This window comes from Mesoplodon mirus (genome assembly GCF_964341445.2).
Source record: "Mesoplodon mirus genome assembly, chromosome: 4".
NCBI classification, from domain to species: Eukaryota; Metazoa; Chordata; class Mammalia; order Artiodactyla; family Ziphiidae; genus Mesoplodon; species Mesoplodon mirus.
The window spans coordinates 138,041,353-138,069,295 of NC_138979.1; the positions used below are offsets into that span (position 1 = coordinate 138,041,353).

General features: G+C 39.1%; 2 protein-coding genes across 5 annotated transcripts in view; one reads left to right on the forward strand and one right to left on the reverse strand.

Annotated features, from left to right (window-relative positions):
* The first annotated feature begins 90 nt into the window (after positions 1-90).
* KLHDC2 (kelch domain containing 2) lies at positions 91-23,219 on the forward strand. 2 transcript variants are annotated; one of them, XM_082618625.1, is made up of 14 exons: positions 91-169; positions 396-586; positions 3,757-3,836; positions 5,522-5,639; positions 8,680-8,795; positions 9,095-9,176; positions 9,343-9,426; positions 9,947-10,027; positions 10,104-10,162; positions 10,576-10,685; positions 11,113-11,185; positions 12,289-12,376; positions 12,472-12,524; positions 22,798-23,219. In XM_082618625.1, exons 2-14 carry the CDS (start codon positions 434-436, stop codon positions 22,928-22,930), a joined length of 1,230 nt encoding a protein of 409 aa, XP_082474751.1. In that variant the 5' UTR covers positions 91-169; positions 396-433; the 3' UTR covers positions 22,931-23,219. The 2 variants fall into 2 exon arrangements, with proteins under 2 accessions (XP_082474751.1, XP_082474752.1); XM_082618626.1 differs by lacking the exon at positions 22,798-23,219 and adding an exon at positions 12,764-13,268 and having other exon boundaries at positions 149-586.
* The window catches only part of NEMF (nuclear export mediator factor), a 53,766-nt gene continuing 40,467 nt past the window's right edge, over positions 14,645-27,943 (reverse strand). For 2 of the 3 annotated variants that reach the window (XM_082618622.1, XM_082618623.1), the window contains exons 23-33: positions 27,555-27,831; positions 26,765-26,807; positions 26,572-26,621; positions 23,833-23,986; positions 18,291-18,368; positions 17,959-18,156; positions 16,344-16,376; positions 15,400-15,500; positions 15,258-15,301; positions 15,098-15,177; positions 14,645-14,843 (exon numbers count right to left, since the gene is read on the reverse strand). In XM_082618622.1, the coding sequence (XP_082474748.1) occupies positions 14,766-14,843; positions 15,098-15,177; positions 15,258-15,301; positions 15,400-15,500; positions 16,344-16,376; positions 17,959-18,156; positions 18,291-18,368; positions 23,833-23,986; positions 26,572-26,621; positions 26,765-26,807; positions 27,555-27,831 (1,136 nt within the window). In that variant the 3' untranslated portion in view covers positions 14,645-14,765. The remainder of the gene's footprint in view (positions 14,844-15,097; positions 15,178-15,257; positions 15,302-15,399; positions 15,501-16,343; positions 16,377-17,958; positions 18,157-18,290; positions 18,369-23,832; positions 23,987-26,571; positions 26,622-26,764; positions 26,808-27,554; positions 27,832-27,943) is intronic. The other variant, XM_082618624.1, reaches the window with a different exon arrangement.

Genomic DNA, 27,943 nt, shown 5'->3' on the forward strand with positions numbered 1-27,943 from the left:
CCCGGAGCCAGGCCGTCCGGGAGAAGGCGGCGGGATGAGCTGAACGTCGGCCGCTCTTCCGGAGCTGGGCGGGCGGCGTCAGCGGAACGGGCGGTTCCTGCCGCGACGTAAACAAAGGCCGTCTGCGGCGAGAAGCGAGCTGGAGGTGGGGCGGAGGGGCTGGAAGCAGGTACCGGTCCGAGGCGGACCCCTGCCCGCCCTGCTCCCGGCTCTGCGCCCTTGCCGCCCCCCGCCCGCGACCCCCGCCAGCCGGCGAGAGGCCGTCCTCGGAGAGGCCGGGAGGACGCGAGCGCGGGCGGCGGGGAGCGGCCCTAACGCCGTGCCTTTCGCCGCCGCCTCACCTCGCGCCACCGTGCGTCTCCTTCCTTTTCCTTTTGTCTTTTCCTCCGTCGCAGGTGTGGGGATTGTCGGTGAGCCGAAGTGCAGCCTCAAGATGGCCGACGGCTACGAGGACCTGCGGGAGGACGAGCTCCCGGGGCCGGCCTATGAGGGCTACGAGTCCGCGGAACTCGCCTGCCCCGCTGAGCGCAGCGGCCACGTAGCCGTCAGCGACGGGCGCCACATGTTCGTCTGGGGCGGCTACAAGGTCAGTGGGTGGCCGGGCCGCGGCGGGCGTCGCTCGGCTGTTACTGGGTCGGGGGCGGCGGGCCGGCGGGAGGACCAGAGCGGCCGCCCCGTTCGCCTCCCGCGCCCCAACGTCGCGACTCCGCCCATTGGTTCCTTGTCCTCCGCGAGTGTGGGAATCTTCCCACGGGTCTCCCTACCGTCCCAAGCCTCCTGGTCTGTTGTCACGCCCGCCTTCTGCTTACAAAGCCCGCTCCCCGCTCCGCGCTTTTCGCGGCCGCCCTGCGCGCTGTTTGACATCCGAGCTTTATCTGGGGAGGGCATGGCGGGCGGTGCAGGACCGCGAAACGTTTTATTTAAAAGGGTTGGGGGTGTATAAGAGGTGACGGTGTGTAAGATCACTCCTATCCTTTATCAGGTCTACCTAGGAGCACATTACCCTGTGGAGCCGGGCTCAGGTGGCCCACTGATACCGTGGCCCACTTATGGGGAGACGGCAGTGTAGGAAAATGCCTCGGAATTCCCAAAGGCCGCAGGAATCGTCTTATTGAACCTTCCCGCCTGTTCAGGCGTCCCAGCTACATCCCAGTGTTATTGGAACGCTTCAGGGCTATTTTCCTTTTGGTTTCAGCTGAGAAAGGATGTTTTTCACAAGAAATCCCTATTAAGAAAATTAATGGGAAAGCTCTAGAAATAACCGAAAAAATCAACAGGAACAACTTTAACTACAGAGTGCGGCTCTTTGACCTCTACTCGTGAACAATATGATTAGTTACCAGTTTAGAGCATTTACTTGCATTTCTTCTCTTTTCCTCTGTCTGGAAATCCTACCCAAGTGTCTCCTATTTAAACCTTCTCACTAGTTCTGCCCTTTGCTTTTAGAGGTTCCCAGTAGCACTCCACATTCTAGAATCGTCTTATTTTCATTTGCTGGGGTGGTTCTGATCTATTCCTACCGAAAATATTCTTTTTAGTCTCTTGGTTTTAAAAATGATCTCCCCCCATCCCCATGTGCTTGAAATCTAGTCCGCTACACCTGTACCTCCCGTGACTTGGAAGCACTTCTTGATTCTGTTAGTAGATTTTAGCTTATGGTACAGCTGATCATAGTTGACCGTCTTTGAGATGACTCTCAAAAGATAGATGGGATAACGCTTTCCTGATTACTTCATTTGGTTCCTTTTTGCCAATCCTAATTAATCTGGAATGTTTTCCCCAGCCTCTAATGAATGTGTTCAGAGGAGAGTATTTCGTAGGAGGAAGGTGGCCAGTATGTGGTGACCTTAATTAAAACGTAAATAATTCCCTTGGAGAAAAGTAAACCTGCTAGTCTTCAGCCTAAACTACTTTATTTGTAATTCTATTTCTAAAACTCAGCAGTGTTGAGGGAATGGGACTTTTCACAAAGAAGGAATGTGGGCAGAAGGAGGGTTGTCAGGGTGCAAAATTTCTGAAGCTGAGTTGTGGAGGGCCTGGATACCTTAGGGCTGAGGCCAGGTGGAGAAGCTTGATCAGTGAAGTAAGTTGGTGGTTCCAAAACAGGCCATCCTCCCCATTTTGGCTAGAACCCTAAGAGTACCACAAACAGGAAGCCCTTGGAGATTGTTTTGATGGCAATAAACCTTAGCTTCCTACACAGAAGTCAGTTTTCCTCCTCCCACCAGCCTGATGTATTCCAGGTCAGCCTGCTATCTTGCCTCCAGCCTTTCCTTTCCTAAGTGGTGGAGTGGAAAGAGAAATGTTTACATGGCCAGCTGTTCTATTCTCTGTAATACTCAAGCTTGTAAGACTCTTTGACACCCATTTCAGTGAACTGCAACAGTTTACTGTATATCGACATTGTTCAGAAAGTGGCTCAGGCAGTGGCTGAGGGACTGCAGGGAATGGAGGCAGGAATCCTGGTTCCGTTCCACTGTCCCTTGCTAAGCAGCCTTGGGCAAATCACCTTCCTCTTCGAAAAACCTGTGCCAGCTCTTTCTTATGGTGGTTGTGAGGATTAAATAAAGCACTCCGTGGGGCTTCCCTGGTGGCGCAGTGGTTGAGAGTCCGCCTGCCAATGCAGGGGACACGGGTTTGTGCCCCGGTCCGGGAAGATCCTCCATGCCGCAGAGCAGTTGGGCCTATGAGTTATGGCTGCTGAGCCTGCGCGTCCAGAGCCTGTGCTCCGCAACGGGAGAGGCCACAACAGTGAGAGGCCCACATACCGCAAAAAAAAAAAAAAAGTAAAAAAGTAAAAAAAAAAAATAAAGCACTCCGTGGACAGCACTTAGCTAGTTCTGGCATATGGTAAGCTCAGTCTGTTACCTGAAGGGAATTGGTTCAGAACAAGGAACAAAACTTTGCATGAGGACTTAATATTTTCAGTTCTGCCCTCTCTGCTTCTTGGTGGAGAATGGATGGGTGAAAGGGGAGAATGGCTAGAAAACTCTACATCACCTGTTAGTGATCAGGTACTTTTTTTTCCTAATTTATCTATTTATTTATTTATTTTTGGCTGCGTTGGGTCTTCGTTGCTGCACGTGAGCTTTCTCTAGTTGTGGCGAGCGGGCACTACTCTTTGTTACGGTGCGCGGGCTTCTCTTGTTGCACAGCACGGGCTTTAGGCACGCAGACTTTAGTTGTGGCTTGCGGGCTCTAGAGCGCAGGCTCAGTAGTTGTGGCGCACGGGCTTAGTTGCTCCGCGGCATGTGGGATCTTCCTGGACCAGGGATCGAACCCGTGTCCCCTGCATTGGCAGGAGGACTCTTAAAACAACTGTGCCATGAGGGAAGCCCCAAGGATCAGGTACATTCAAGGCAGACCTTTCTTTAGCGTGCCGACCATGGCACAGGTAATCTCCCATGAAGTCATGCAAGTGAGACTTGGTGCATGGACTTTTCAGGATAAAGTGGCCTTAGAGATTACCTGGAAATCTCTTAACTTCCTGCACCATTACAACTGCTGTATCAAAAATTTGAATTGAGGGCTGTCTGTATTAAGCATTACCTTGAGTATGTGGCATGGTGCAGGGAGGATTATGCATTTGATAGAACTGTTATAACCTATTTAACTTTTCATAACTCTCAGTATCTCAAATAAGATATACAATATATATACTATATATATATATATAAAATATACAATTGTGCCTCTTTAGAATACAAGTTATTTTTTATATGTGCAGTTTTTTTTTGTTTCTTTGTTTTTTCTTAGAGTAATCAAGTCAGAGGATTATATGACTTTTATCTGCCTAGAGAAGAACTCTGGATCTACAACATGGAGACTGGAAGATGGTAACTGGATATTATGAGGGGGACTTAAAAATCCAAATAAGGCTGCAAACAAAAACATACTCTGTGAAACCCACACTAATGAATAAAAATACTTTAATTAAAGATGCTATCTATATATTCTGAAAACAGTGTTCTGCTAGTTTAGCTTAGCTGCTAAGCTTAGATGCTTTTGCATCTCTTTAGTAGTTCAGTAATTACTAGATGCTTTTATGACCTTGAAGAAATTTCTATTCAGAGCTGTGTCAAGTATTATAGTAATATTAAAGAGGTAGAGGCTTCAAATCCTGGAATGGAAATATAATAAAAGTTCCATATTATATATTTTTCAAGATGTTGTCTTTGTTTTGTGCTATCTTGAATGAGAAAAGAATTTCCAGATTGTATCTGCTAGAAATAAAGGTAGTATTCTATTTTAATGAGCTCTAATATTAAAATTTCTATGCAAATCCCTTTGAAATAGTACATTTTGCCTAAAAAACAAAATTAACTTAAAGTTGCATACAAACTGTAGATATTCTGAAAGGACCTTTTGCCAGTTTCGTACCAGTATTACTCGAGTATGTTCTTAGCAGAATTAATGTGATTCTCAAAATACTGGGTTGGCCGTGTTTAGGGATCTATAAAGTAGTTTTTTCCCCATGGTTTGCTTTGTGAAAACTTTGTGCATTACATACTTTAACATATTAGAGATATCAGAACTAGGAGAATAGTAGTTCCACTTGATTTAAAAGGTCAACTAAAAATAAACCAGGATTATTTTTGCACATAGCCAGTGTTAATCTAGCTGTTTGATGATCTTTTTCTAGAGAATTGGACATTTATAATAGTATTCCTTTAATATGGAAATTCTAATATTTTCTTTTAACAATGCAGCCCCATAAGGAATTTTACAAATTAAGCCTATCAAAACAAAGCTTGGGAATTCCTTGACGGTCCAGTGGTTAGGACTCTGCACTTCCACTGCAGGGGGCATGGGTTTGGTCCCTGGTTGGGGAATTAAAATCCTGTGTGTCGCATGGCACAGCCAAAAACAAATAAAAAACTTAAAGCTTAGTTAGCATAGATGAAGTGATATTCTGAGCAAAAGACCTTGAGTGTCGTATTAATATTCTGAATCTTAGAATTATTAGCTTTTAGATTCAGAATGAGTTAAAACATGTAAAGAGCACTCAGAGGAGGGACTGGCCTATAGCAGGCACTACCTGAGTGTTGGGAGTATTACATAAGGTCCGAAAAAGGTTCGTTTGAATGGCTAAAAGGTGACTGAATTAAAAACACCTATTAATCTGTCAGGACTGACATACTGAAGTTTTTTTTCTTTTGGGTTCTTGGCCCACTCAAAAACAAAAAACCATCATTTATGACCAAGTAAGTAGAAAAGCAGACAATTTAGTTTGAGAAATGTAAGATGGTTTGCTCCTAGAATAATAAAATGACACGTAGGCTTTTAGAACCTCCCATGCTGCCATGTGTAAGTACCTGCTGGCACAGCCTGTGGAGTGGGTGAAAGGGATGAGTTCATTCTTTTAACTAACTTGAGAGCTAGAAGAGACCCTCGACATAGCTACTTAGCCCGCTTATTTTATTTTTTCTTTTATTGTGGGAATAGAATTAGAAGAATGAATAGATTTTTGCATTTTTTCCTTTTTGGGGAATCTATTTACATTCAGTTTTTTCCCCCTTAGGAAAAAAATTAACACTGAGGGTGATGTTCCTCCTTCTATGTCAGGAAGCTGTGCTGTGTGTGTAGACAGGGTGCTGTACTTGTTTGGAGGACACCATTCAAGAGGCAATACGAATAAGGTTAGTGTTTCTAAGGATTATGGTTTAAGGCAACTTTGTTCTTTTTCAGACAACTTCAGATTTCTAAGGTTAGCCCATACTTATTCTTGTTCCAGTTAAAAAATACATGTACTTGATTATGGTATGAATGTGCATTTTAGTATTTTTGTCTACCAGCCAGTATTTACCTGGGCCTTCTGTAAAATCAGCTTTGGTTGGTAAGGTGTGTGCAGTAACTTCCTAGGTTGTTTTTCTTTGTGTTCTTTGCAGCTACTTGTTCTTTCAGAACCCTCAAGTATTAGATGAATATTAGTAAACTAAATGAAAACAAGATGCAGTTAAGGGAGGGCAGGGTAAAATTTAATAGGCCACAATTCAAAAAGCCATAGGAGAAATTAACACAGATTTTATATACTAACATTCCTATAACATGGCACCATAAGATACTGTTGTTCAGACTTAGTCTACATCTTTAACAAATAGGAAAAAGGTATCAGTTTTTCTCTGAGGCCAGTAAGAGACAGATGCACTCAGAAAGGTGCATGTGATATAGATAGACTCTTAAAAATTCATTTATTTGGCAACTTAGTAAGCACCTTAATGCTGAGCACTTGTTTAGACATTGGAGACAGAGATGAATGACACCATCCCCGCCTCTAGGAGCTCACATTCTAGAAGGGACACATATAAGTAAATGATTTCAGTAGCATATCATAAAGAGAAACACAGAGTCAGCTCGTAGTAATGGTTCAGTAAAAATTGTTGAATCTGGGGCTTCCCTGGTGGCGCAGTGGTTGAGAGTCCGCCTGCTGATGCAAGGGACACGGGTTCGTGCTCTGGTCTGGGAAGATCCCACGTGCCGCGGAGCGGCTGGGCCCGTGAGCCATGGCCGCTGAGCCTGCGTGTCCGGAGCCTGTGCTCCGCAATGGGAGAGGCCGCAACAGTGAGAGGCCCGTGTAGCACAAAAAAAAAGTACTTGCAGTTCATAGACAAAAAAAAAAAAAAAAAAAAAAAAGTTGAATCTGAAAAAGAATCCTTACCATTGTGTTTGGTAGGACAGAGGAACAGAAAAATGAAGAGTCTTCACCGAAGAGGTGCTGCTTGAATAGAAGCATACAATTGGAAGGGGTAGCCAAGATATAGGTACCAAGATTACAGAGGTATAAGCAAATATCTTGTTCACGGACATGCCAAGTGATTTACTGTAGATGAGCATATGGCTGAAGTGGTTTCAAATTTCAAACTGCGCTTCTAGGAACTCTAGGGATTTCTTTGAGATGCCTTGGGACACGTGTGAGGGGAGCATATGGTGTTGGGCAGGCTCCAGACTGCCCCTTCCTCCTCCATTTTAACAAGTGTAGCTCCACTTTTATTTAATTTATTTATGCATTCACAGTTCACCTTGGGGTTCACTTTAATTAAGTGAATAGTGTTGCACATTCTGTGGGTTTGGACAAATATAATGAGATATATCCATCATTATAATGTCATATGAAGTATTTCACTGCTCATAAAAATTTCTGTACTCCGTGTATTCATCTTTCCTCTCCCCCCAAACTCCTGGCAACCATTGATCTTTTTATTGTCTCCATAGTTTTGCCTTTTCCAGATGGCATAATTGGAATCTATTTTTCTTTTCTTTTTCCTTGAAAAGAGAGGTTCAAAGCCTTTATGTCTATAAGACCATTCATGGCTCATGCATGAGTGGACCTGACAGGCTCTAGGTGGCAACTTCCCCACTAAATACTGTAGCTTTTCTTCCAATATTGAGCCCTGTCCCACTGGTCCTGCCTAGCAGCCACGTGGAGGTGCAGGGGGACATGTGTTGGATATTTGCTCATAGGAAGGCCACAAGTTTTGTGCCTCTTGTCACAATGAACCCAGATTCCTGTTGGGTATGTTGTAAACAGAGGAGCCATTTCTTCAGGCCCTTATTATTATTATTTTTTAATAAATTTATTTTATTTTTATTTTTGGCTACGTTGGGTCTTCGTTGCTGCACGCGGGCTCTTTCTAGTTGTGGCGAGCGGGGGCCACCCTTCGTTGCGGTGCATGGGCCTCCCACCACAGCAGCCTCTCCCACTGCGGAGCACAGGCTCCAGGTGTACGGGCCTCAGCAGTTACGGCTTGCAGGCTCTAGAGCACAGGCTCAGTAGTTGTGGCGCACGGGCCCAGCTGCTCCGCGGCATGTGGGATCTTCCTGGACCAGGGCCCGAACCCGCATCCCCTGCATTGGCAGGTGGATTCCCAACCACTGCACCACCAGGGAAGCCCCCTTATTTTTATATTTAGGCTTTTGCTTAAGATTTTGTTTGAAGAAAGGGTTCCGTGCCTAAAAGGTTTTGTGAGGCGCTACTGTAGGCTGTAGTTGAGCTGTGTATTTTTCAGGGCCAAGGGGGAGAAAACTAAGTTTGACACAACATGAGGAAGCTTGGGAAAAAGAGAAGCTGTGGCTTTAGGGGAGTGGTCAGAGAAATGATAGTAGTTACCTGACTAAAGTTGAGGAGAGGAAGCTTTAGGAGCCTAAGTAAAAAAAAAAAAAAAAAAAAAAAAAAAAAAGTCAGATTTATTTAAATACCTGGATGTGAAAGATAGACGAATACTTAATCTTTTAAGATTTATCCTTAGCTCCTAGAGTTAAGTAGGCACTTAAGACATGTTTGTTAAATTGAATTTGAAGATGAATTACTAAGTCTGATTTTTTGGTAATACCATCCTGATACCCGTAAATTAGATCAGTACAACTCAAAGTGCCTATCTAAGGCCAAGAATGTAAATCAACACACATTCTATTCCTTCATCAAAAAAATGTGGTATGGGAAAAAAATAAGCTGAACTAAACAGGGAACACAGTGACTTAGGTAGTTTACATTCTGGCAGAAATTTCTTATCTAGACTCAAACCAGTTAACACTTTGCAGACAAGCAGCCAGTCTGCAGTTACACTTTTAGTAGTCCTGAATTAGATGACATTCTTATTAGCATGAATGCAATAAAATTAAATGCCAAGGTTGAATTTCTTTCATGTAACCAAATCTAACTGAAATCATTGCTTCTGACAGTTCTACATGCTGGATTCAAGGTCTACAGACCGAGTATTACACTGGGAAAGAATTGACTGCCAAGGAATTCCTCCATCATCAAAGGACAAACTCGGTGTCTGGGTGTATAAAAACAAGTGAGTCAGCAGCACTATAGGTTTGGGTTTTTATGTGGAAAGTGCTTTGCCATCCAAGTGTCATTAACTAAGAACCATTGTAACAGTAGAGCACGCCTTCGAGCGCCCATGAGGATTAAGTTAATTGATGGTAAAGCACCTAAGACATAAATGTTAGCCATATTAGCCATTATTATTTGAATAAGTAGTTTTATATACTCAAGTGTGCCTTCTCAACTCATGGATAAGACAAAATATAAAAAATCTCTTGTATCCTGTGGATGTTTGACTTTTTAATGTCTTGGTTTTTTATCAAACAGGTTAATATTTTTTGGAGGGTATGGATATTTACCTGAAGATAAAGTATTGGGAACTTTTGAATTTGATGAAACATCTTTTTGGGTAAATGAAATTTCGTATTTGCATATGGCCTACTTAGTCTGTTGAAATAATACTTTGTTTGCTATTAGCTTTGTTCATTTTGCTCTGTTAATAAACTAGACAAAGGCTATATGATTTTACAAACATTATTTGTAAAATAACTCAGATTCTTATTTATTTTCTGTAGAATTCAAGTCATCCAAGAGGATGGAATGATCATGTACATATTTTAGACACTGAAACATTTGTCTGGAGCCAGCCTATAACTACTGTGAGTTACTGAAGAATAATGAATTATTAAAGCAAGGCTGCTTAGACGAGAAGGGGAGTTGGCAGGTGGTGTAAAATTGACAGTTCGTTATTCTCCAAGGAGTTTAAAACTCAAAAAAGTTTAATGAATGTATAGACTAGCCCAGCATCTATTATCTAATAGCTGTTAAAGTGGTATTGTTTGTAATAAATGACCTAGTGCTGGATTGGAATTTAAGTTACTCAAATATTAGATTTCTTTTTCCTCTGACACAGATGTCATATAATATGCTAGCTTTTGTTTTAAAAGATAAAAGTAAAGCAAGCAAGCACTCTATTGTATGAACCAGCCCCTTCAGTAATGTATTTCAGAAACTCCCAGTTTGCTAGTCAGCCTTCAGTACTGCTGTCTACTATAAGTTGGCACTTCAGCTTAAAAGCTCAAGTGTCTTGCCCATTCTTATCCCACATCCAGAGTAGACTCTTCCTGGTATTTATAAGACGTTCACTTATTTATTAAGTTGCTTTTATGACTTTACTAGGGTAAAGCACCTTCACCTCGTGCTGCCCATGCCTGTGCAACTGTTGGAAACAAAGGCTTTGTGTTTGGAGGCAGATATCGAGTGAGTATATAAAACAGTTTCAATGATTTGCTTTTGAATTACTCAGAATGATAACTAGTTCATTTGCCTTTTCTAGGATGCTAGGATGAATGATCTTCACTATCTTAATCTGGATACATGGGAGTGGAATGAATTGTAGGTATCATTTTAGATAATTATTTAGAAAAGTTTTTCAAAGAAATTTCAATGGATTTTTCCCTTACTGTATTAGTATATAATGTACTTGCTTACATTTTCTGTAACTATGAATTAAGTAAACATAATCACTAAATCCTTAAAGAAGGAATTTTAAAATTTTCAGTTCCCATAACTATGCCTGGCACATAGCATGTGCTCAGTGTTTATTGAAAAGAAAAGATCTAAAGTTGACTCTTCCTTCAAAGAAAGTAGTTCATTATAAAGCATGTAGTTAATACCAAGAAGCCTTTTTAAAGTCTCTTTTCAAAATTCCATATAAATTTTTAAAGAAAACTTCTTTAGTATTTCTCTGCATTAAATACAGTAGCGGCTTTTAAATGTAGATATTGTAACTCAGCTATTATTTTCAGAATTCCACAAGGCATATGCCCAGTTGGCCGATCTTGGCACTCACTAACACCAGTTTCTTCAGATCATCTCTTTCTCTTTGGAGGATTTACCACTGATAAACAGCCACTAAGTAAGTACTTTAAAAACATTAAAAAGTTATTATATATCATTCATAAGTAATATATAAATAGCTGAAAAAAATCAGTATTTTAAATTTATCAGAGGGCTATAGGGTTGGTTAGAAGGTTTGCTACTAATTTTGATCCTATAAGATACCTATAATTGTTTTCATATGACACATCCATTGATCCAGTAAAAAAATGACCTGGAACACTTTGCCCTGCTAAGGGCTTACATGCAAAGGGCTTACTTGGTTAATTTAACTGCAGGAAAAAAAAGGAAATATACTTTCTGTATCTACTCAAAATCTGATTACTGTTCTTACTAAAGCTATGCTCTTTAAATATCAATGTCACATTAACAGAATAACATACTTCATAGCTCTTTTTCTTTGCAGAATAATATACTTCATAGCTCTTTTTCTTTGCTTCAATCAGGTGATGCCTGGACTTATTGCATCAGTAAAAACGAATGGATACAGTTTAATCATCCCTATACTGAAAAACCAAGGTATGAACTATTTAAAAGCTAATTCTTATGCTGAATGAATGAGGTCCATAGAGATGTACAAGACTGGTAATGATTGAGGAAATTTGATTGGCTGCATTCAGTTCATCATTCTTATTATAAGAACCCTAGCATTCACTAAGGTTTAACACTGTAGCTTTTGGAAGAAGAGAAAACCAATGTTATCCTAGTATCAGTGCTTTCTTTTTTATCATCTGTGTATGATAAATAGGGCTGGATTTTGATTTTTGCTTCATCATAAAATTACTGACATTGTTAAAATTTATACTCAAGCTCTTTGGTCGAGTTGAACTGTTTCTAGGTTTTTCATTAAAAAAACAAAAAGGAACTGGAAAGGAGAGAATTTCAAAACCCTAAAGAATGTTTATGGCAGTGGTGGGGAGGGGCTGGGGAGGGAGAATCAAGAACTTTCAATCAGATTTGCAGTTGTGCTGTATAACAAAGATCAAGAAGTCAAATCATCCAAAAAGAGCCTATTAAAACACTGATAGTTATTTTTCTTGTTAATCTCGAAAAGAATTGTTACAAAGACTGCTAAAGGAAATGATGCAGTCAAAGTTGGTGTTCAAAGCACATTTGGATAATGTCAGCCTGCATTTTTCCCCACACCTCTGGCCTAAGTACAGTCATGCCGCTAAGACGTCATTTGGCACAAATATTCTTTCCACAGAATTATCAGGCCTGAGGATACTTTGTTCACCCAGGCAGAGTCAGCATCCCTCAGATGTTTTGTGTAAGGCCAACTGGTCCTGCCTATGAAAAGAGGAAAAGAAGCAGAGGGCATATACCACTAATCCCCCGTAAGACTTTTATTGCTAACAAAAACCTAGAGAACAGTTCAGTTCACATTCCTCATTGCATAAATTAGGAATGGACCAGAAAGATAAAACAGTAACATCCAGATAAAACAGACATGGATTTTTCTAGCTTCTGCTACGTTTCCTTGAGATAACTGCATCTCACCATTATGTTTTGGGCTGCACTAAAGATCTTTAGTCTTTATTTCATCATCTCTATTCTGTAGTATAAATGATCAGTTTGGTGTTCAGGGTGACTTCAAACTCAAGTTTTTGTTTTAAATGTAGATTATGGCATACAGCTTGTGCCAGTGATGAAGGAGAAGTCATTGTGTTTGGTGGGTGTGCCAATAACCTTCTTGTCCATCACAGGGCTGTAAGTACACTACCCTTTATTAAAGGACACTTCATAATATTGCTGAAGCTTTCTTGTGAAGTACTTTTAATATATTCTTCATGTCTGTTTTTCAGGCACACAGTAATGAAATACTTATATTTTCAGTTCAACCAAAATCTCTTGTAAGGTAAGTAACTTTTTACTTGGTACTTACTTTAAATTGTGTTTCTTAAACACTTTAAATTAGTGCTCTTGAAAAAACAGGTTTATGGATAATCTAAGGGCAATAGCAAGCCTTCACTGATAAAACTATCCAGTTCCTATGAAAATCTTTAAAGTGCTTTTTCTTTTTTGGTAGTTCTTCAAGTGAATGTACTTCTAAACAGTAAAGTGAAATTATTTTTCTCTTTCTTTGTCCACTTTCAGGCTAAGCTTAGAAGCAGTCATTTGCTTTAAAGAAATGTTAGCCAGCTCGTGGAACTGCCTTCCAAAACACTTACTTCACAGTGTTAATCAGAGGTTTGGTAGTAACAACACTTCTGGATCTTAAGGCTTCATAGACAGTGCCTGTGATCACTTGCATGGACAGCAATTCTGTAAACATCAGAGTGACATTGTTTATATAATTATGTGCATTGTTGTAGTTTGCAGCTTTTTAGTTTTAGTGTGCATGTGAATGGCCTAGAGAACCTATTTTTGTGTCTAAAGTTTACAATAAATGTATTTAACACCAGTAACTGTCTTCTATTAAAACAAAAGTAAGTTAATACTTGGGCTTTTTACCCCAAGGAATGGTTATTATACTTCCTGTTTGGTAACATCAGGATATATACCTGTAGAAACATTATACTAATTATCCTTACCACTATCAAAATGGTGAAGTTATTTTTTAAAGAAAGACATGAATATTTCAGATGTTTTTTTAATGGCACGAGTAGTCTATTATGTTGTATTTACAACACTAGGCTACATAAAGGTTTTTGTTATTTTTGTTGTTTTTTTTTTTGTGGTATGCAGGCCTCTCACTGTTGTGGCCTCTCCCGTTGCAGAGCACAGGCCATGGCTCACGGGCCCAGCCCCTCCACGGCATGTGGGACCTTCCCGGACTGGGGCACGAACCCATGTCCCCTGCAACAGCAGGCGGACTCTCAACCACTGCGCCACCAGGGAAGCCCAAGGTTTTTGTTTTTAACAGTAACTTCAAAAGGAAAAATATTCTCGATAAGGTTAAGCAGGTAAAAGAAACCTTGGAAGGACCAACAGCTGTTTAGTACTTTGACCTTAATGCTTCGGCACAGGGGCTGGGGCAAGTGCTCATGTTGACTCTAGGCAGCTATTATCTAATTATTTTAAAAGTAACAGTTTTGTAGCTCATAAGGAATGAAAATAATGTATGACTTTATTCTCCGTTCTGTTAGGAGACAGAAGAAGAAAGCTGGGTCAGGAGTCTTTAGTGGTAAGCCTAAAAGTGCACTTATGGAGTTAGGTTAAGATATAGGTTAAGATACTCTGTAACATGCTACTGATATTTACTGGAGGTGGAAAACGGTACAGAGCTGAATGAGATTACAAGGAGGAAATTAAGATGAAAAGTAAAGTAAAGGTGTATAAATGCATGGAAATTGTCAACACCAATTTCTTCTAGGTGTTATCTCTTAAGCTGAGTCATGGAAATGATTGATTTGTATTTAAAATCTGGTCTATGGGCTTCCCTGGTGGCGCAGTGGTTGAGAGTCTGCCTGCCGATGCAGGGGACACGGGCTCGTGCCCCGGTCTGGGAAGATCCCACACGCCGCGGAGCGGCTGGGCCCGTGAGCCATGGCCGCTGAGCCTGCGCGTCCGGAGCCTGTGCTCCGCAACAGGAAAGGCCACAACAGTGAGAGGCCCGCGTACCAAAAAAAAAAAAAAAAAAAAATCTGGTCTAATATGGGTAAAGGCAGAAGAAAGTCTACTCTTTCACTGCTTAGGGTTTTCAAGACTTAATCCTAAATGTTTAACCACCCCCAATCCCCACCACCGCCAGAAAAAAAACTTGTGATTGGCCTGTAATAGATATACGTTATATACAGTAAACTACCAAGTCAATCAATAGTCTAAGCAGTTGAGCCACTTCACTATTTCATTTCTTTACAGCATGAAATGAATACTTAATATTAACCTCCCAAATTTCAAGAAAATGTAGGAGGATAACTACAGATGTATACAATTAGCATTTAGCTGTCCACAGGTATTTTAGGAAATCCTATCAATCATAGACACTGTTTCCTCTCTATAAAACTGGGAAAAAAAATAAGTCCTTTTGGCGAATACAAGGCAACGTTTAGTTTATTTTTAAATGCGGAAGTCTTGTTACATGATGTTTTCATCTCTGAACTTCCAAAAGGCTATAAAATTGACTCTTCTCAAATATTTTAGGATTTCATTTCAGCTATTTTCTTTTTACGTTCAGAAGATTGGGTGCAGACACTTTCACTTTGCCAGGAATGTTTCTTGATAAATCCGTGTCCTAAAAAAAAGAATTGCTGAGTATCTTCACAATCATATTTTCTTTTATGACAATTATATGTCCTCTGCTGTCAAAAGAATGGCATTTCTAAAATTTTCACCCAATATGATTTTACTTATTTTATAATTGCTTCTAGTAAGACCGCATTTTCTACCAAAATAATAGCTGCAGGTTCCATCTACTAACAAAGCAATAACTGCTAACATTTTTAATTGCACCACCAATCTCCAGAGGTTTCTAGAGGAATACTTTACCTTTACACTGCGGAATAAGTCTTTTTCTCTTGCTGTTGCTTCCTTGGAATGCATGAAACTATTCAAGGCTGTTTTTGCAGCTGTAAATAGAAAATAGAAAAATCTACTTCTGTTCAGTCAAGAAATGTTTAAACATAATTCAAAAAAAGATTTTAAATACCTTTTCCCTTTTTCTGAACTCCAGGAGTAAGTTTCACTTTGTATCTTTAAAAAGGAATTGCATGTGTTACTAAATAGAGACTACAAAATGATTCATGAGTCAGTGCTGTGGTGGCAGTTTGAGTAAACTCATGATGACTTACTTATAGTTTGTCATGGTGTTGTATGGGGCACATATTGGAATGGCAAACAGGAGTACATCTTCAGGATGTGGCTGCCCCGTCAAAGAGTCAAACAGATTTTCCTAAAAAGGGAAAACAAAAACGATTATAAAAATAATTTATACCAGTCCTAAAAGAGGAAAACTCTAATAAAACACTGTCAGAATCAATATATTTTATCATTTTCTGATAAACAGTCTTACACCCTTCGGAGCAATAAAGCAGAGTTTAATGACAATTTTTTAAATGGCACCTATTGAAACATTTAAGAGAAAAATTAATGACAATTTTTTAAATGGCACCTATTGAAACATTTAAGACATTTTTGGTTGTCACAGCTGAAGCGAGGTTGGGGGAAGAAATAGAGTACGACTGACATCTGCTAGTGGGTAAGTGCCAGGGATGGGACAACTCCCTGCAACAAAGAATTACCTCCTCCAAAATGTTAATAGTGCCAAAGTTGGGAAACCCTGGGCTAGAACAGTCTTCTCTCATGCCTGTCCTTAAGGAGAAATTCTATGGCTTCTTAGAGTTCCCATTTTGTGGACTGTGTTCAAGATTACCCATATTTATTTAACATGAGTAAATTTAGATTTAGGACAAAACACTTGGTACAGTTAGTGCTTATTATATGCCATGAACTTTTCTAAACATTTTATGTATATTATCTTAATTCTCAAGACAACTCTCAGTAGGGGCAATTATTATCCCCATTTTTCAGATGAGGAAACTGAGGCGTAAAGAATGTTTCCAGGGTTGTAGTCATATGTAGTAAAGTTGGGATTCAAACCCAGAATGTGTGACTCCAGAACTTGTAGTCTTTTCTTAGTGTTTTAAGTTTTCATTAGTTAGAAGTTGTGTGTCAGGTGTTCTGGGAACTGGGTTGCAGTTAGTGTTGTAGCAGGAACCCCAATGCAAAATCATACCTCATTTCCCTGTTGGTCCAGAGCTTGCTCTTCCTGTTCCAAATATATAAAATTTTAAAAGTCAGTTATAACTTAAATTGAAATTCCAAACCATTAAAAACTATGAGGAGAAATAGTGATAAGTAAGACTGTGAGTAAATTAATAGGTGTAGCCAATATAGCAGAAAGCAATGCCATTCAAAGAGAAAAAAGGTTGTTTCCCTAAAGTTTCAAAAAAAAGACTTCCACAGAATATATGCTAAAGAAGTGAATCCTATTAGGACAATTTAAAGTGACAAATAAGCTTGATAAGTTTGCCAGGGGGAAAGAAAATGGAGAATTCTGGTGAACAGAACTTTTATTTATTTGCTAGTCTCTATTTAACAGTTTTAGGATGAATTTTTCACATGTTACGATAAGCTTTATTTTATTTGCTTACTCACATTAAAAACCATCTGAAGATAATCTACTGATGAAAGAACATTCGTAATTAACACCTCTGAATATCTGAGTCTAGGGTTTACAGAATAAATAGTATAAAAATTTGAGGACAAAAATGAGTTTTAATATTACTAAACAACACTGTTCAGGGAAAAAAGAAAACAGTATCACTTAGGATCCCTGTAAGCATTACCTGCACTGAATAGAGCACACAATTACAACCAAAGCTTTAACTGCCATAAATATAAATACAAAGTGAGACAAAATTTTTTTTACAAATCAATAAAACAGTAAATCCTTTGTTCAGAATTTCAGTAAGATGTATATATTCATGCAAGAAGATATACGTAAGGGGGGCTTCCCTGGTGGCACAGTGGTTAAGAATCCGCCTGCCAATGCTGGGGACACGGGTTTGAGCCCTGGTCCAGGAAGATCCCACATGCTGCGGAGTCGCTGGGCCTGTCTGCCACAACTGCTGAGCCTACGCTCTGGAGCCTGCGAGCCGCTACTACTGATCCTGCGTGCCACAACTACTGAGGCCTGCGCACCTAGAGCCCGTGCTCTGCAACGGGAGAAGCCACCTCAGTGAGGGGCCAGTGCACCACGGCAAAGAGTGGCCCCTGCTCGCCGCAGCTGGAGGGGGCCCGCATGCAGCAGCAAAGACCCAACGTAGCCAAAAATAAATAAATAAGAAAACAAATAGCTAATCAGGATTTAAAAAAAAAAAAGAAATATGTAAGGCTGGGCTTTTGTATTCAGTTGATAGAACAATTAGGCAACTATATTAGCTGGAAAAATTGTTAATATCTCAAACTGTAGCTAGACTGAACATCATGTAAGATACTATAACATATTCTTATAGAAAAACCTAGAAAGGTGCAAATTCCTTTCCCACTCGTCATCAAGATAATCCTAATTATCTTTTATTTTAACTAAGTTCCCACCAGAATCTAGCCTCTCCATAAAATTTTCTAATGGCTTATGATAAACTTTTTATGAGCTATCAACACTACCATTTTTATGCTCATATACTGCAATTTTAGTCTTTTAGGTTGTATTTCTAAGATGACTTTCCATTAAGAATAGCGTTACCACTCATCCTGGTTTTAGCACTGTAAATCCCATGTCCTGGGAACCCTGGGATGGTTGGTCACCCTAATTAAGAAGCAAAAGCCCACATGTGTGGTAGCCTTACCTTGTCATCATGTGGATCATCTACAGCCAAGTCTTGTAACTCATGAGTTGTAACTTCAAGGAATGGAGTTTCTTTCTTTATGCTGTCTGAAACTCTTGGTCCACCTTTAGGTTTCTGGGGCTGTTTCTTCACTGGTTCATCCTTTATTTTACCTTTCTTCCCCTTCTTCCCTTTTTCTTCTTTGTTTGAACCTGCAGACTTCAATTCATAGAGGGAAAAACAGTTAATGTTGTCAGTATTTTAACAAAGTATTGAATGTAAAGCATATGATAGGCAGTGGTCTGGATGCCCTTGAAAAACAAAAGAAGAAAATGTTTTTAGATGTTATTTACCCCTAGCAATTTCATGATGAGCTCACGTTCTTCTTCATCTTGGTCCTTGTACTTTTCCTTCATTTTTTTCATTTTACTCTACAAAATAAAAAAATTTTGGTTGGAAAAATTCAGCAGTAAAAAAATGTTAACACATGTTTTTTAAAGAGAAGGTGCTACTTTATTTCTGTCAAAGTTGCTTATTGAGTAAGGCACCATTATAACAAACAACATGAAGTCTATAAAGATGGATAAACCATAGTCCTCACCCTCAAACAATTTACCATCTGGTGGAAAAAGAAGATACATAGAAGAGTAAGGACAAATTAATGCAAAATATTCTAAATACAAACAAGTTTACTTTTAAGATAATTTAGAGAAAGGAGACATTTTTTTCACCTTGAGCAAGAATTGTAGGGAAGAAATAAAGCAACACCAAAAGATTCATAGTACCTGGGAATATATGAACCGCAAGATTATAAAGTAAAGACAGAGCAGAGTAGTAACAGCAAGTCATCGCACTTGGTTGGCATCAGGATACATATATAGAGGAAGAATAGGAAATAAGGCAGCAAAGCTTAGCTGGGTATTTATTGTAGAGGCTATCAACACTTCAAGTTTTATCAGTTAAACTACTGATTCTTTACTCTGGGTACACATCCAGCTCACCCGAGCAGTTTTTAAAACTACAGACATACAGGCTTCACCTTCAAAGACTTTTTATCTTGACTAGTCTTAGCTAGGACCCAAATAACAAATTTTTAAAATTTTAAGATTGCTTTAAACAAGACATACAAAAACCCACTAACTATAAAAGACTGATAAATCAGACTTCATTAAAATTAACAAATGCTGCTCATCAAAAAACACTACTACAGGGACTTCCCTGGCAGTCCAGTGGTTGGGACTTCGCCTTCCAATGCAGGGAGTGTGGGTTCGATCCCTGGCAGGGAGCTGAGATCCCACATGTCTCTGGGCCAAAAAAAAGACCAAAACATAAAACAGAAGCAATATTGTAACAAATTCAATAAAGAAAAAAAAAAAAAGGTCCACATCAAAAAAAAAAAAAAAACCCCACTACTACAGAAGTGAAAACACAAGTCTTGAAACATGAAAAGTAGTTGTAATACATATAACCAAGAAAAGACTTGTATTCAGGATTTCAAAGAACTCCTATAAATCAACAAGAAAGCTGGACAACCCAACTTTTTAAAGCCAAATTAAGTTTCAATATACACACACTTAAATGGCTTAAAAAACGCTAACAATACCAAATGTTAGTGATGATATGAAGCAACTGGAACTCTGATACACTGCTTGATGTGAAATTGGTACAAGTACTCTGGAAAACTGTTTGGTAATATCTACTGAAGCCAAACACAATATGTGCACTATAACCCAGCATTTCCACTCCTAGCTATACACAACAGAAATGCACACTTGTGAACCTAAAAGATACATGTCTTCGATTATCAACAATACAGCAAATTGTGGCAGATCCATCAGTGGAATGCTATTTAGCAATGCAAATGAACTACTGTTACGCACAACAACATGGATGAGTCACAAGGTTGAGTGAAAGATGCCAGATGAAAGAATATATACAGTATGATTGCTTTCTTACATCAAGTTCAGAAACAGGCAAGGACTTCCCTGGTGGCGCAGTGGTTAAGAATCCGCCTGCCAATGCAGGGGACAAGGGTTCGAGCCCTGGTCCGGGAAGATCCCACATGCCGCGGAGCAACTAAGCCCGTGCGCCACAATTACTGAGCCTGCACTCTAGAGCCCGCGAGCCACAACTACTGAAGCCCGCGCGCCTAGAGCCCGTGCTCCGCAACAAGAGGAGCCACCGCAATGAGAAGCCTGCGCACCGCCATGAAGAGTAGCCCCCGCTTGCTGCAACTAGGGAAAGCCCGAGTGCAGCAACGAAGACCCAAAGTAGCCAAAAATAAATAAATAAAATAAATAAATTTTAAAAAACAGGCAAAATAATCTACAGTGATTAAAGAACAATGTTTTTCTCTGGTGGGGATACTATTTATAGAAAGGGACAAGAGTGAGCCCTCTGGAGTAATATAAACATTCAAGTGTCTTATTCTGAGTGGTGGTTTCACAGATATATGTGCATATAAAAACTGAGCTAAAAACAAGCTTTGTGCATTTTACTATGTGTACATTACACCTCAAAAATCAAAAAACCCCAAGAATAAAATAAACACTATTACCAATAAATTGAACCAAGAAATGGAAAACCCAATAAAAAGAACAGTTTCTTGGAAAATATAACTTAGGAAAACCAACTTTGAAAAAACCAGAAAACCTGAATGATAATCACTAAAAAATTTAGTTAGAACTTAAAAACCTACCCATATATCCCCAAATATCAGGCCTGGGTTTATAAGCAATTGCTAAAAAAATTTCAAGGAACAATCTTCATTTTACACAAAGTACTAGGGAGCAGAAAAAGGGAAAAGTATCAAACTTACTTTATGAAGCTGGTATCACCTAGATACCAAAAACTGGCAAGGACAGTATTAGGGGCCAGTTTAAGAGATTTTCTTAAGTAATTTACCACACTAACTCATGAAGGGAGAAAAATAATACATGCAGAAAAACCATTCAATAAAATTTAACTCATCATTATTAAAACTAGCCCTTTGTAAAGGATATTTATCAACAACCCACAGGAAACATCCTACAATGTTAAAGATCTCAGAAATAGTCCCTTTAATGTATAACAAAGAAGCACACTATTGTTACTTTTATGTAACACTGTATTGATGTTTGAGCCAGTACAAGGTGAGAAAAATAATAATAGATGTTAGGATTAGAAGAGAAGAAAAGCCGTTATTTGTAGACAGTGACTGCCCGAATTTCATCTGTAGATGAAATATTAAATATTCAGTGAGATTGCCTAATATTAGATCTACACATGAAAATTGTCTTTCTATATACCAGTAACTAATAACCATGAAGTGGAAGTTTTAAAAATACACCATTTACTGGACTTCCCTGGTGGCACAGTGGTTAAGAATCCGCCTGCCAGTGCAGAGGACACAGGTTCGAGCCCTGGTCCGGGAAGATACCATGTGCCATGGAGCAACTAAGCCCGTACGCCACAACTACTGAAGCCTGCGTGCCTAGAGCTTGTGCTCTGCAACAAGAGAAGCCACCACAATGAGAAGCCCACGCACCACAATGAAGAGCAACCCCCGTTTGCCGCAACTAGAGAAAGCCCGTGTGCAGCAACGAAGACCCAATGCAGCCAAAAATAAATAAATAAAAAATAAAAATATACCACTTACAAAAAGTAAGACAATTATAAGTAGGAATAGATAGGATGTACAAGACTTTAAAAGGAAATATATCTTTACTGAAGAATATAAAATATTCTTATGTACTTATGGTCCACATTCACGAACAGTTAGACTCAATATGGTAAAGATGATAGTTCTCCACAAAATAATCTAAAAATTTAATGTATTTTAGTAAAAATTCCATCAGGATTTGCCTTGGAACTTATCTGCAGAATATTTCATTGTATAAATGCATCATGTTATTTTTTGTTATTTTATGTTATAGGCATTTAAGATTTTCAGATTTTTTACAATTATAAACATCAACTTATGAGAATTCCCTGGTGGTCCAATGGTTAGGACTGTGCGCTTTCACTACCAAGGGCCCAGGTTTGACCCCTGGTGGGGAATGAAGATCCCACCAGCCATGCGGTGCGGCCAAAAAATAAAATAAAATCAACTTGATGAATATCCTTAGTGCATACATATGATTTTTTTAGGATAAATTTCTAAAAATAAGAATTGCTGAGTGAGTCAGAGGGCAAATGCATTGTTAAGGACTCTTTTAAAAAACATTTATTTATTTACTTATGTGGCTGCTTAGTTGTGGCACGCAGGATCTTCACTGTGGTATGCAGGGTCTTTCATTGCGGCACGCAGGCGCAGTAGTTGCAGTGCGCAGGCTTAGTTGCCCCACGGCATGTGGGACTGTAGTTCCCCAACCAGGAACCAAACCCACGTACCCTGCATTGGAAGGCAGATTCTTAACCACTGGACCACCAGGGAAGAATTGTTAGAGGACTCTTGCTTGAAATTCCCATGGTATATATTCAAACTTTTATTGAATGACTGAACACACATTATCGATTAATTTGATGGGTGAAAAAATTCCCCTTGATGACATAGCATTTCTCTGATCCCTGCTCCCCCACCCCCCAATCTGTCATTTGTCTTTCAATTTTATTGATGGTTCTTTTCTCCACATGATATTTACTTCAATATTTTTAAAAACATGACTAGCCACTAATTTTTAATGTTTCATACCCTCCCAATCTGTACTTTATCAAATACTAAATTTTAAAATACACAGTTTATGGTTCTATGTGTAGATTTTATCCTGCCTCACTTTTCTATCTGGCTGTTCCTATGTTAACACATACTGTTTTAATAATTCTAACAGTAAATGTTTTACTACCTAGTAGGGAAATCGTTCCTTGATCTTCTTTTTCAAGATTTTCTGGGACTTCCCTGGTGGTGCAGTGGTTAGGAGTCCACCTGCCAATGCAGGGGATTCGGGTTCGAGCCCTGGTCCAGGAGGATACCACATGCCATGGAGCAGCTGAGCCAGTGACCCACAACTACTGAAGCCCACACGCCTAGAGCCGGTGCTCCACAACAAAGACAAGCCACTGCGACGAGAAGCCCCCGCACCACAACGAAGAGTAGCCCCCATTCACCACAACTAGAGAAAGCCCGCGCATAGCAATGAAGACCCAACAGAGCCGAAAATAAATAAATAAATAAACAAACAAATAAATAATTGTATTAAAAAAATATTTTCTTAGCTATTCTCTGGTATTTACTCTTTCAAATGAACTTCAGAATTACGTTATCAAGTTAATTAAAATCTCTTTTGAATGACTTCATGTTGAATTTACATATTAATATGAATTGATTTCTTCCCTTCCATATTTATAGTATATCCTTTCACTTATATGAAGCCCACTGGAAAAAAACATAGGAAATTCTGACTATTATGGATGGAAGAAAGATAAAATGTGATCTTTACTAAGATTTCAAAGGAATTTAATTTTCCTAAAGATATACCTATACATCAGCTCACAATCTCTTTACACTGCTACAACATTATTAAAGTACAGTCTATACCCACTACCTCTTCCTTCATTCCTTACCTTTATAAAATAGGTAAGAACTGTAACCAAAATTGCATTAATAACTGAAAAAGAAATCACTGCATTAAATTATCAATGGAGACCAGCATTGCCAGTTATTAGCTGACTGTTTCTGGCAAGTAAATCACAATCTCCTATTACTCTTCTACATAACATGAAAGCTTCTGTATAGATGATCTTAAAAGAACAGAACAGTGATCTCTATGCTCCCTAAACACTATCTTTTCAACTAATTTTCAAAAGAAGTCACACAGGATTATTCTTTTGTCTACATCTTGTTTCATTTAAACCTCACAACTTCATTTGTGAATCATGTAGTACTAACTTTAACAGCTCACCCCAAAGTTGTATTACCTTTTGTCCTCGTTTCATTGGCTGCACAGCCGGGGCATTTTTGCTGGTGTTCTGATGAGTTTCAATGTGTAGAGCATTTTCTTTTTCTTTGTCCTTTCCTTCTATCATTTCTAAATCCCCTGAGTCACTTGGAAGCTTTTTTTTCTTCATTTCCCTAAATATAAATGAAACGGAAACATCTAAGAATTTCATATTCTTAGTACCCTAAAAAAATTACATGGGGAGGGGAACATGTGCAATATATAAGAGATCAAGGCTTCTGCTTAATTTGATATCACCAGGCTACAGTATACAAGAAGTGCAAGTCATCATACAAGAAAAAGCTGAAAATTTTTCTCTCATGCATTTATCATTCTTTCTGTCATCCAGGCTCAAAATACTGTCATCCTTGACTTATCCTGATTCAGTAACCACATACAGTCCCTCAACACTTTGATGGCCGGGCACTGGGATTTGTAGTCTTCATATCAACATGGCCTTGGCAGACGTTAGGTATTCAATAAAACATTTGTGGATTGGTTAGCAGAATAAATGGATTTTAAAAATAAGCAGATTAGGGCTTCCCTGGTGGCGCAGTGGTTGGGAGTCCACCTGCCGATGCGGGGGCCGCGGGTTCGTGCCCTGGTCCGGGAGGATCCCACATGCCGCGGAGCAGCTAGGCCCGTGAGCCATGGCCGCTGGGCCTGCTCGTCTGGAGCCCGTGCTCTGCGACGGGAGAGGCCGCGGCAGTGAGGGGCCCACGTACCACAAAAAAATAATAATAATAAGCAGATTAAAGAGAAAAGAAAAATTCTATTACTGTGATATTTTTCATGTGTGATCTCTTCTATTCCCAATGCCACTGCCCTAAGTCCAGGTCCTTATCACTTGCCACCCAGACTTCCTCCATATTTCCCCCATAATCTGTTCTACATGAACTTCTAGATTATTTTTCCATAACTGTTTACCTATGTCACACTCCCATTCAAAATATTCCAAAAGTCCTCCTCACATCACTTTCAGGATAAGTCCAAAACACTTAGCTTGTCATTCTAGGTTCTCCACTTTTGGTCCAATCTCACTTTGCCAATCTTATCTACCAGTTCACAAACATGAATATTCTGTTCCTTTCACCTCAATCTATCATTTCCCCAAAGCACTTTGAATATTACATCCAAATACCCACCACCTCCTCCCCTTTGATCATACTAATTCTCCTTGGAGTCTCTGACCTTCTTAACTTCATTTACCTAAGATCCTACTACATCTTCAAGGTATAAACTTCTGATGGTATTTCCCAAAACACCTGAATTCAAAGTAAATTCTTACTCCTGAATTACTGTATCACTTTCAGATAACACTATTTATAGATTTATGGCTATTTCCTGAATCCAGGACTCAAAAGCTTCTTGATGGCATGAACTTTATATTTTACCTCTTTGTGTACTCAGTATCTAGCATAATACCATGTATTCAGAGAGTTTTCTGTAATTGTTTATAATGATAATCTTTCTCAAACAAAAGAGTTTATTATCCACTTCAATCTAGGCCCTCTTTCTGGAGTGCTTTACTAGTTGTAGTCTTTTTCACCCTACAGTAGTTGTCTCAGTTGTCCCTTTCATTCTGCCTCTATCTTTTTCTTTTTCTGTTCGCCTTCTGAGCCCTACTACATTAGAGAAAAAGAAAAGACAAGGAAGAAACCCCAAGTCTTCTTTTTACATAAAAACTTCCTAATTTGATTACAGGAATGCCTCAGAGATATTGCAGATTCTGTTCCAGACCACTGCAATAAAGTGAATATCGCAGTAAAGCGAGTCATGAATTTTTTGGTTTCCCAGTGCATATAAAGTTATGCCTACACTCTACTGCAGTCTATTAAGTGTGCAAACCAATATGTCTTTTTTTTTTTTTTTTTCGGTACACGGGCCTCTCACTGTTGTGGCCTCTCCCGTTGCGGAGCACAGGCTCTGGACGCGCAGGCTCAGCGGCCATGGCTCAGAGGCCCAGCCGCTCTGCAGCATGTGGGATCTTCCCAGACCGGGGCACGAACCCGTGTCCCCTGCATCGGCAGGCGGACTCTCAACCACTGTGCCACCAGGGAAGCCCCAATATGTCTTTAAAAAAGCAATGTATATACCTTAATTTAAAAACAGTTTATTGCTAAAAAATGCTTACCACCATCTGAGCCTTCAGTGAGTCGTAATCTTTTTATAATAGTAACATCAAAGATCACTGATCACAGATCACCATAACAAATATAATAATAATGAAAAAGTTTGAAATATTGCAAGCATTCCAAAATACGACCCAGAGACATGAAGTGAACAAATGCTGTTGGAAAAATGGTGCCAATAGATTTGCTCCATGTGGGGCCGCCATAAACCTTCAATTTGTAAAAAACACAATATCTGCAAAGCACAATAAAATGAGGTATGCCTGTATTCCTGTTTATTTCTGTCAATATTATCCTAGAATCAGCCTGTCTAATACACTGCAATTATTATTAATGTACATATTTATGTAATAAAAGGTCTGTCTTGTGTTACTTGACCTATCTCACTGATTACAGTGGCAGACTGGGGCCCTAAAACAGAAAAACCTGTTAGAGCAGAATATGAAAAACTAAACAAAATTTATGCTAAGTCTTGGTAATTTTAGTAAGGGAGATCTTTATAACAGCCAAGTGATCTGTCATAACTGAATTGTTAATTTTAAAAAAAAAATAGATGCTTTTCAGTTAAATAACACAAGTATATTTACCTTCTTTCCTTGGCTGACAAATGCCTCCGGCTCTGCAATTTACTGTCGCTCTATTAAAATTAAAACAAAACAAGCAAATATAAACAATAACATCAGCACTGTTAAATTTTCATAAAGCTAAAATTAAAAAGTAGAAAATTATTTATTGAGAAGGACATGATGTTCTTCATAAAACTGAAAAAAAAACCTTTACCATATTAGAAGATTCCTCTTTTGAAGCCAATTTCTGGAGAGACCTATGGAAACAAACAGAAACAGAAGTCCACTACCCTATAAAAGGCATTGATTTATAAAGTCCCAAAACATTCCCATATCATACTCTTAGTTAATTATCGGCAATCCTACAAATTTTCAAATTTGGCAAAATTAGAAAAAATGTAATCAAATTGCTCATCTCCTCACTTTAAAATATATTCTTAAATAGTTGACATGTATTGGACACTTACTATGTACCAGGCACTGCTAGATGCTTTACATTCATGTAACCTTCAAAACCCTATGAAGGGGGTACCATTCTCTTTTCACCAAGAAGAAAACTGAAGCTTAGACATAGAGTCACTTGCCCAAGGACATACTCTAAGATTCAATACTGGTCTGACTCCTAAGCCTTTCCTAACTACTCCAATAATAAAGCTTTTATAGCTATGGTATTGTTTACCTGGTGATCAGTAAGACATTAAAGACTAAGACACCTTTTTTTTTTTTAATGTAACTGCTTTTATTATTAGCATTTATAACCATTTACTTGTTTCTATTTTGACCTAGTTTGGCCACTTTTATATATATTGTGTTTTTCTACCCTGGGTCCTGGGAATTTCTTAAGAGAGATCTACCCCCCTATCAAATGGTGAAAAGATAGTAAGCTTGTAGGACAATGGAGGGTAAAAGCACTGAAGTCAATCTTGGTATTATTTGTATAAGGATTAACTCTTCATCACTCCCAGCTTACAAAATAAAACTTAAAATTACAGTTTTTAAATTACCTTTGGGATTGAAGGTGGGACAAGTCAATGGAAGTATCAGGATAATGTAATGTCTCTTCCCCTTCATCCTTCATTTCACCAACAGGTTCCTGATGTTTTACCACCTCCTCAGATTCTCCTTCATCTTCAGAGCTTTCTTCCTGAATTAGTTCATTTAGCTCATCACCACCACTCTGAATAGTAATATCCCCTTGGTCAACCTGAGTCACAAGTTCCACTTCCACAGGACTTCCATGTAATTCCTCTTTATCTTCTTCACTGCTACTGTCACCTCCATCTATTGAATTACCATAAGGAAAGTCAGAGTGCTGTCACCACACAAAGTTAGATGATTTCCTTGAAAACTTCATAAAAATATTCAGTTCACTCCCTCTTTCTCCAAAAGATCA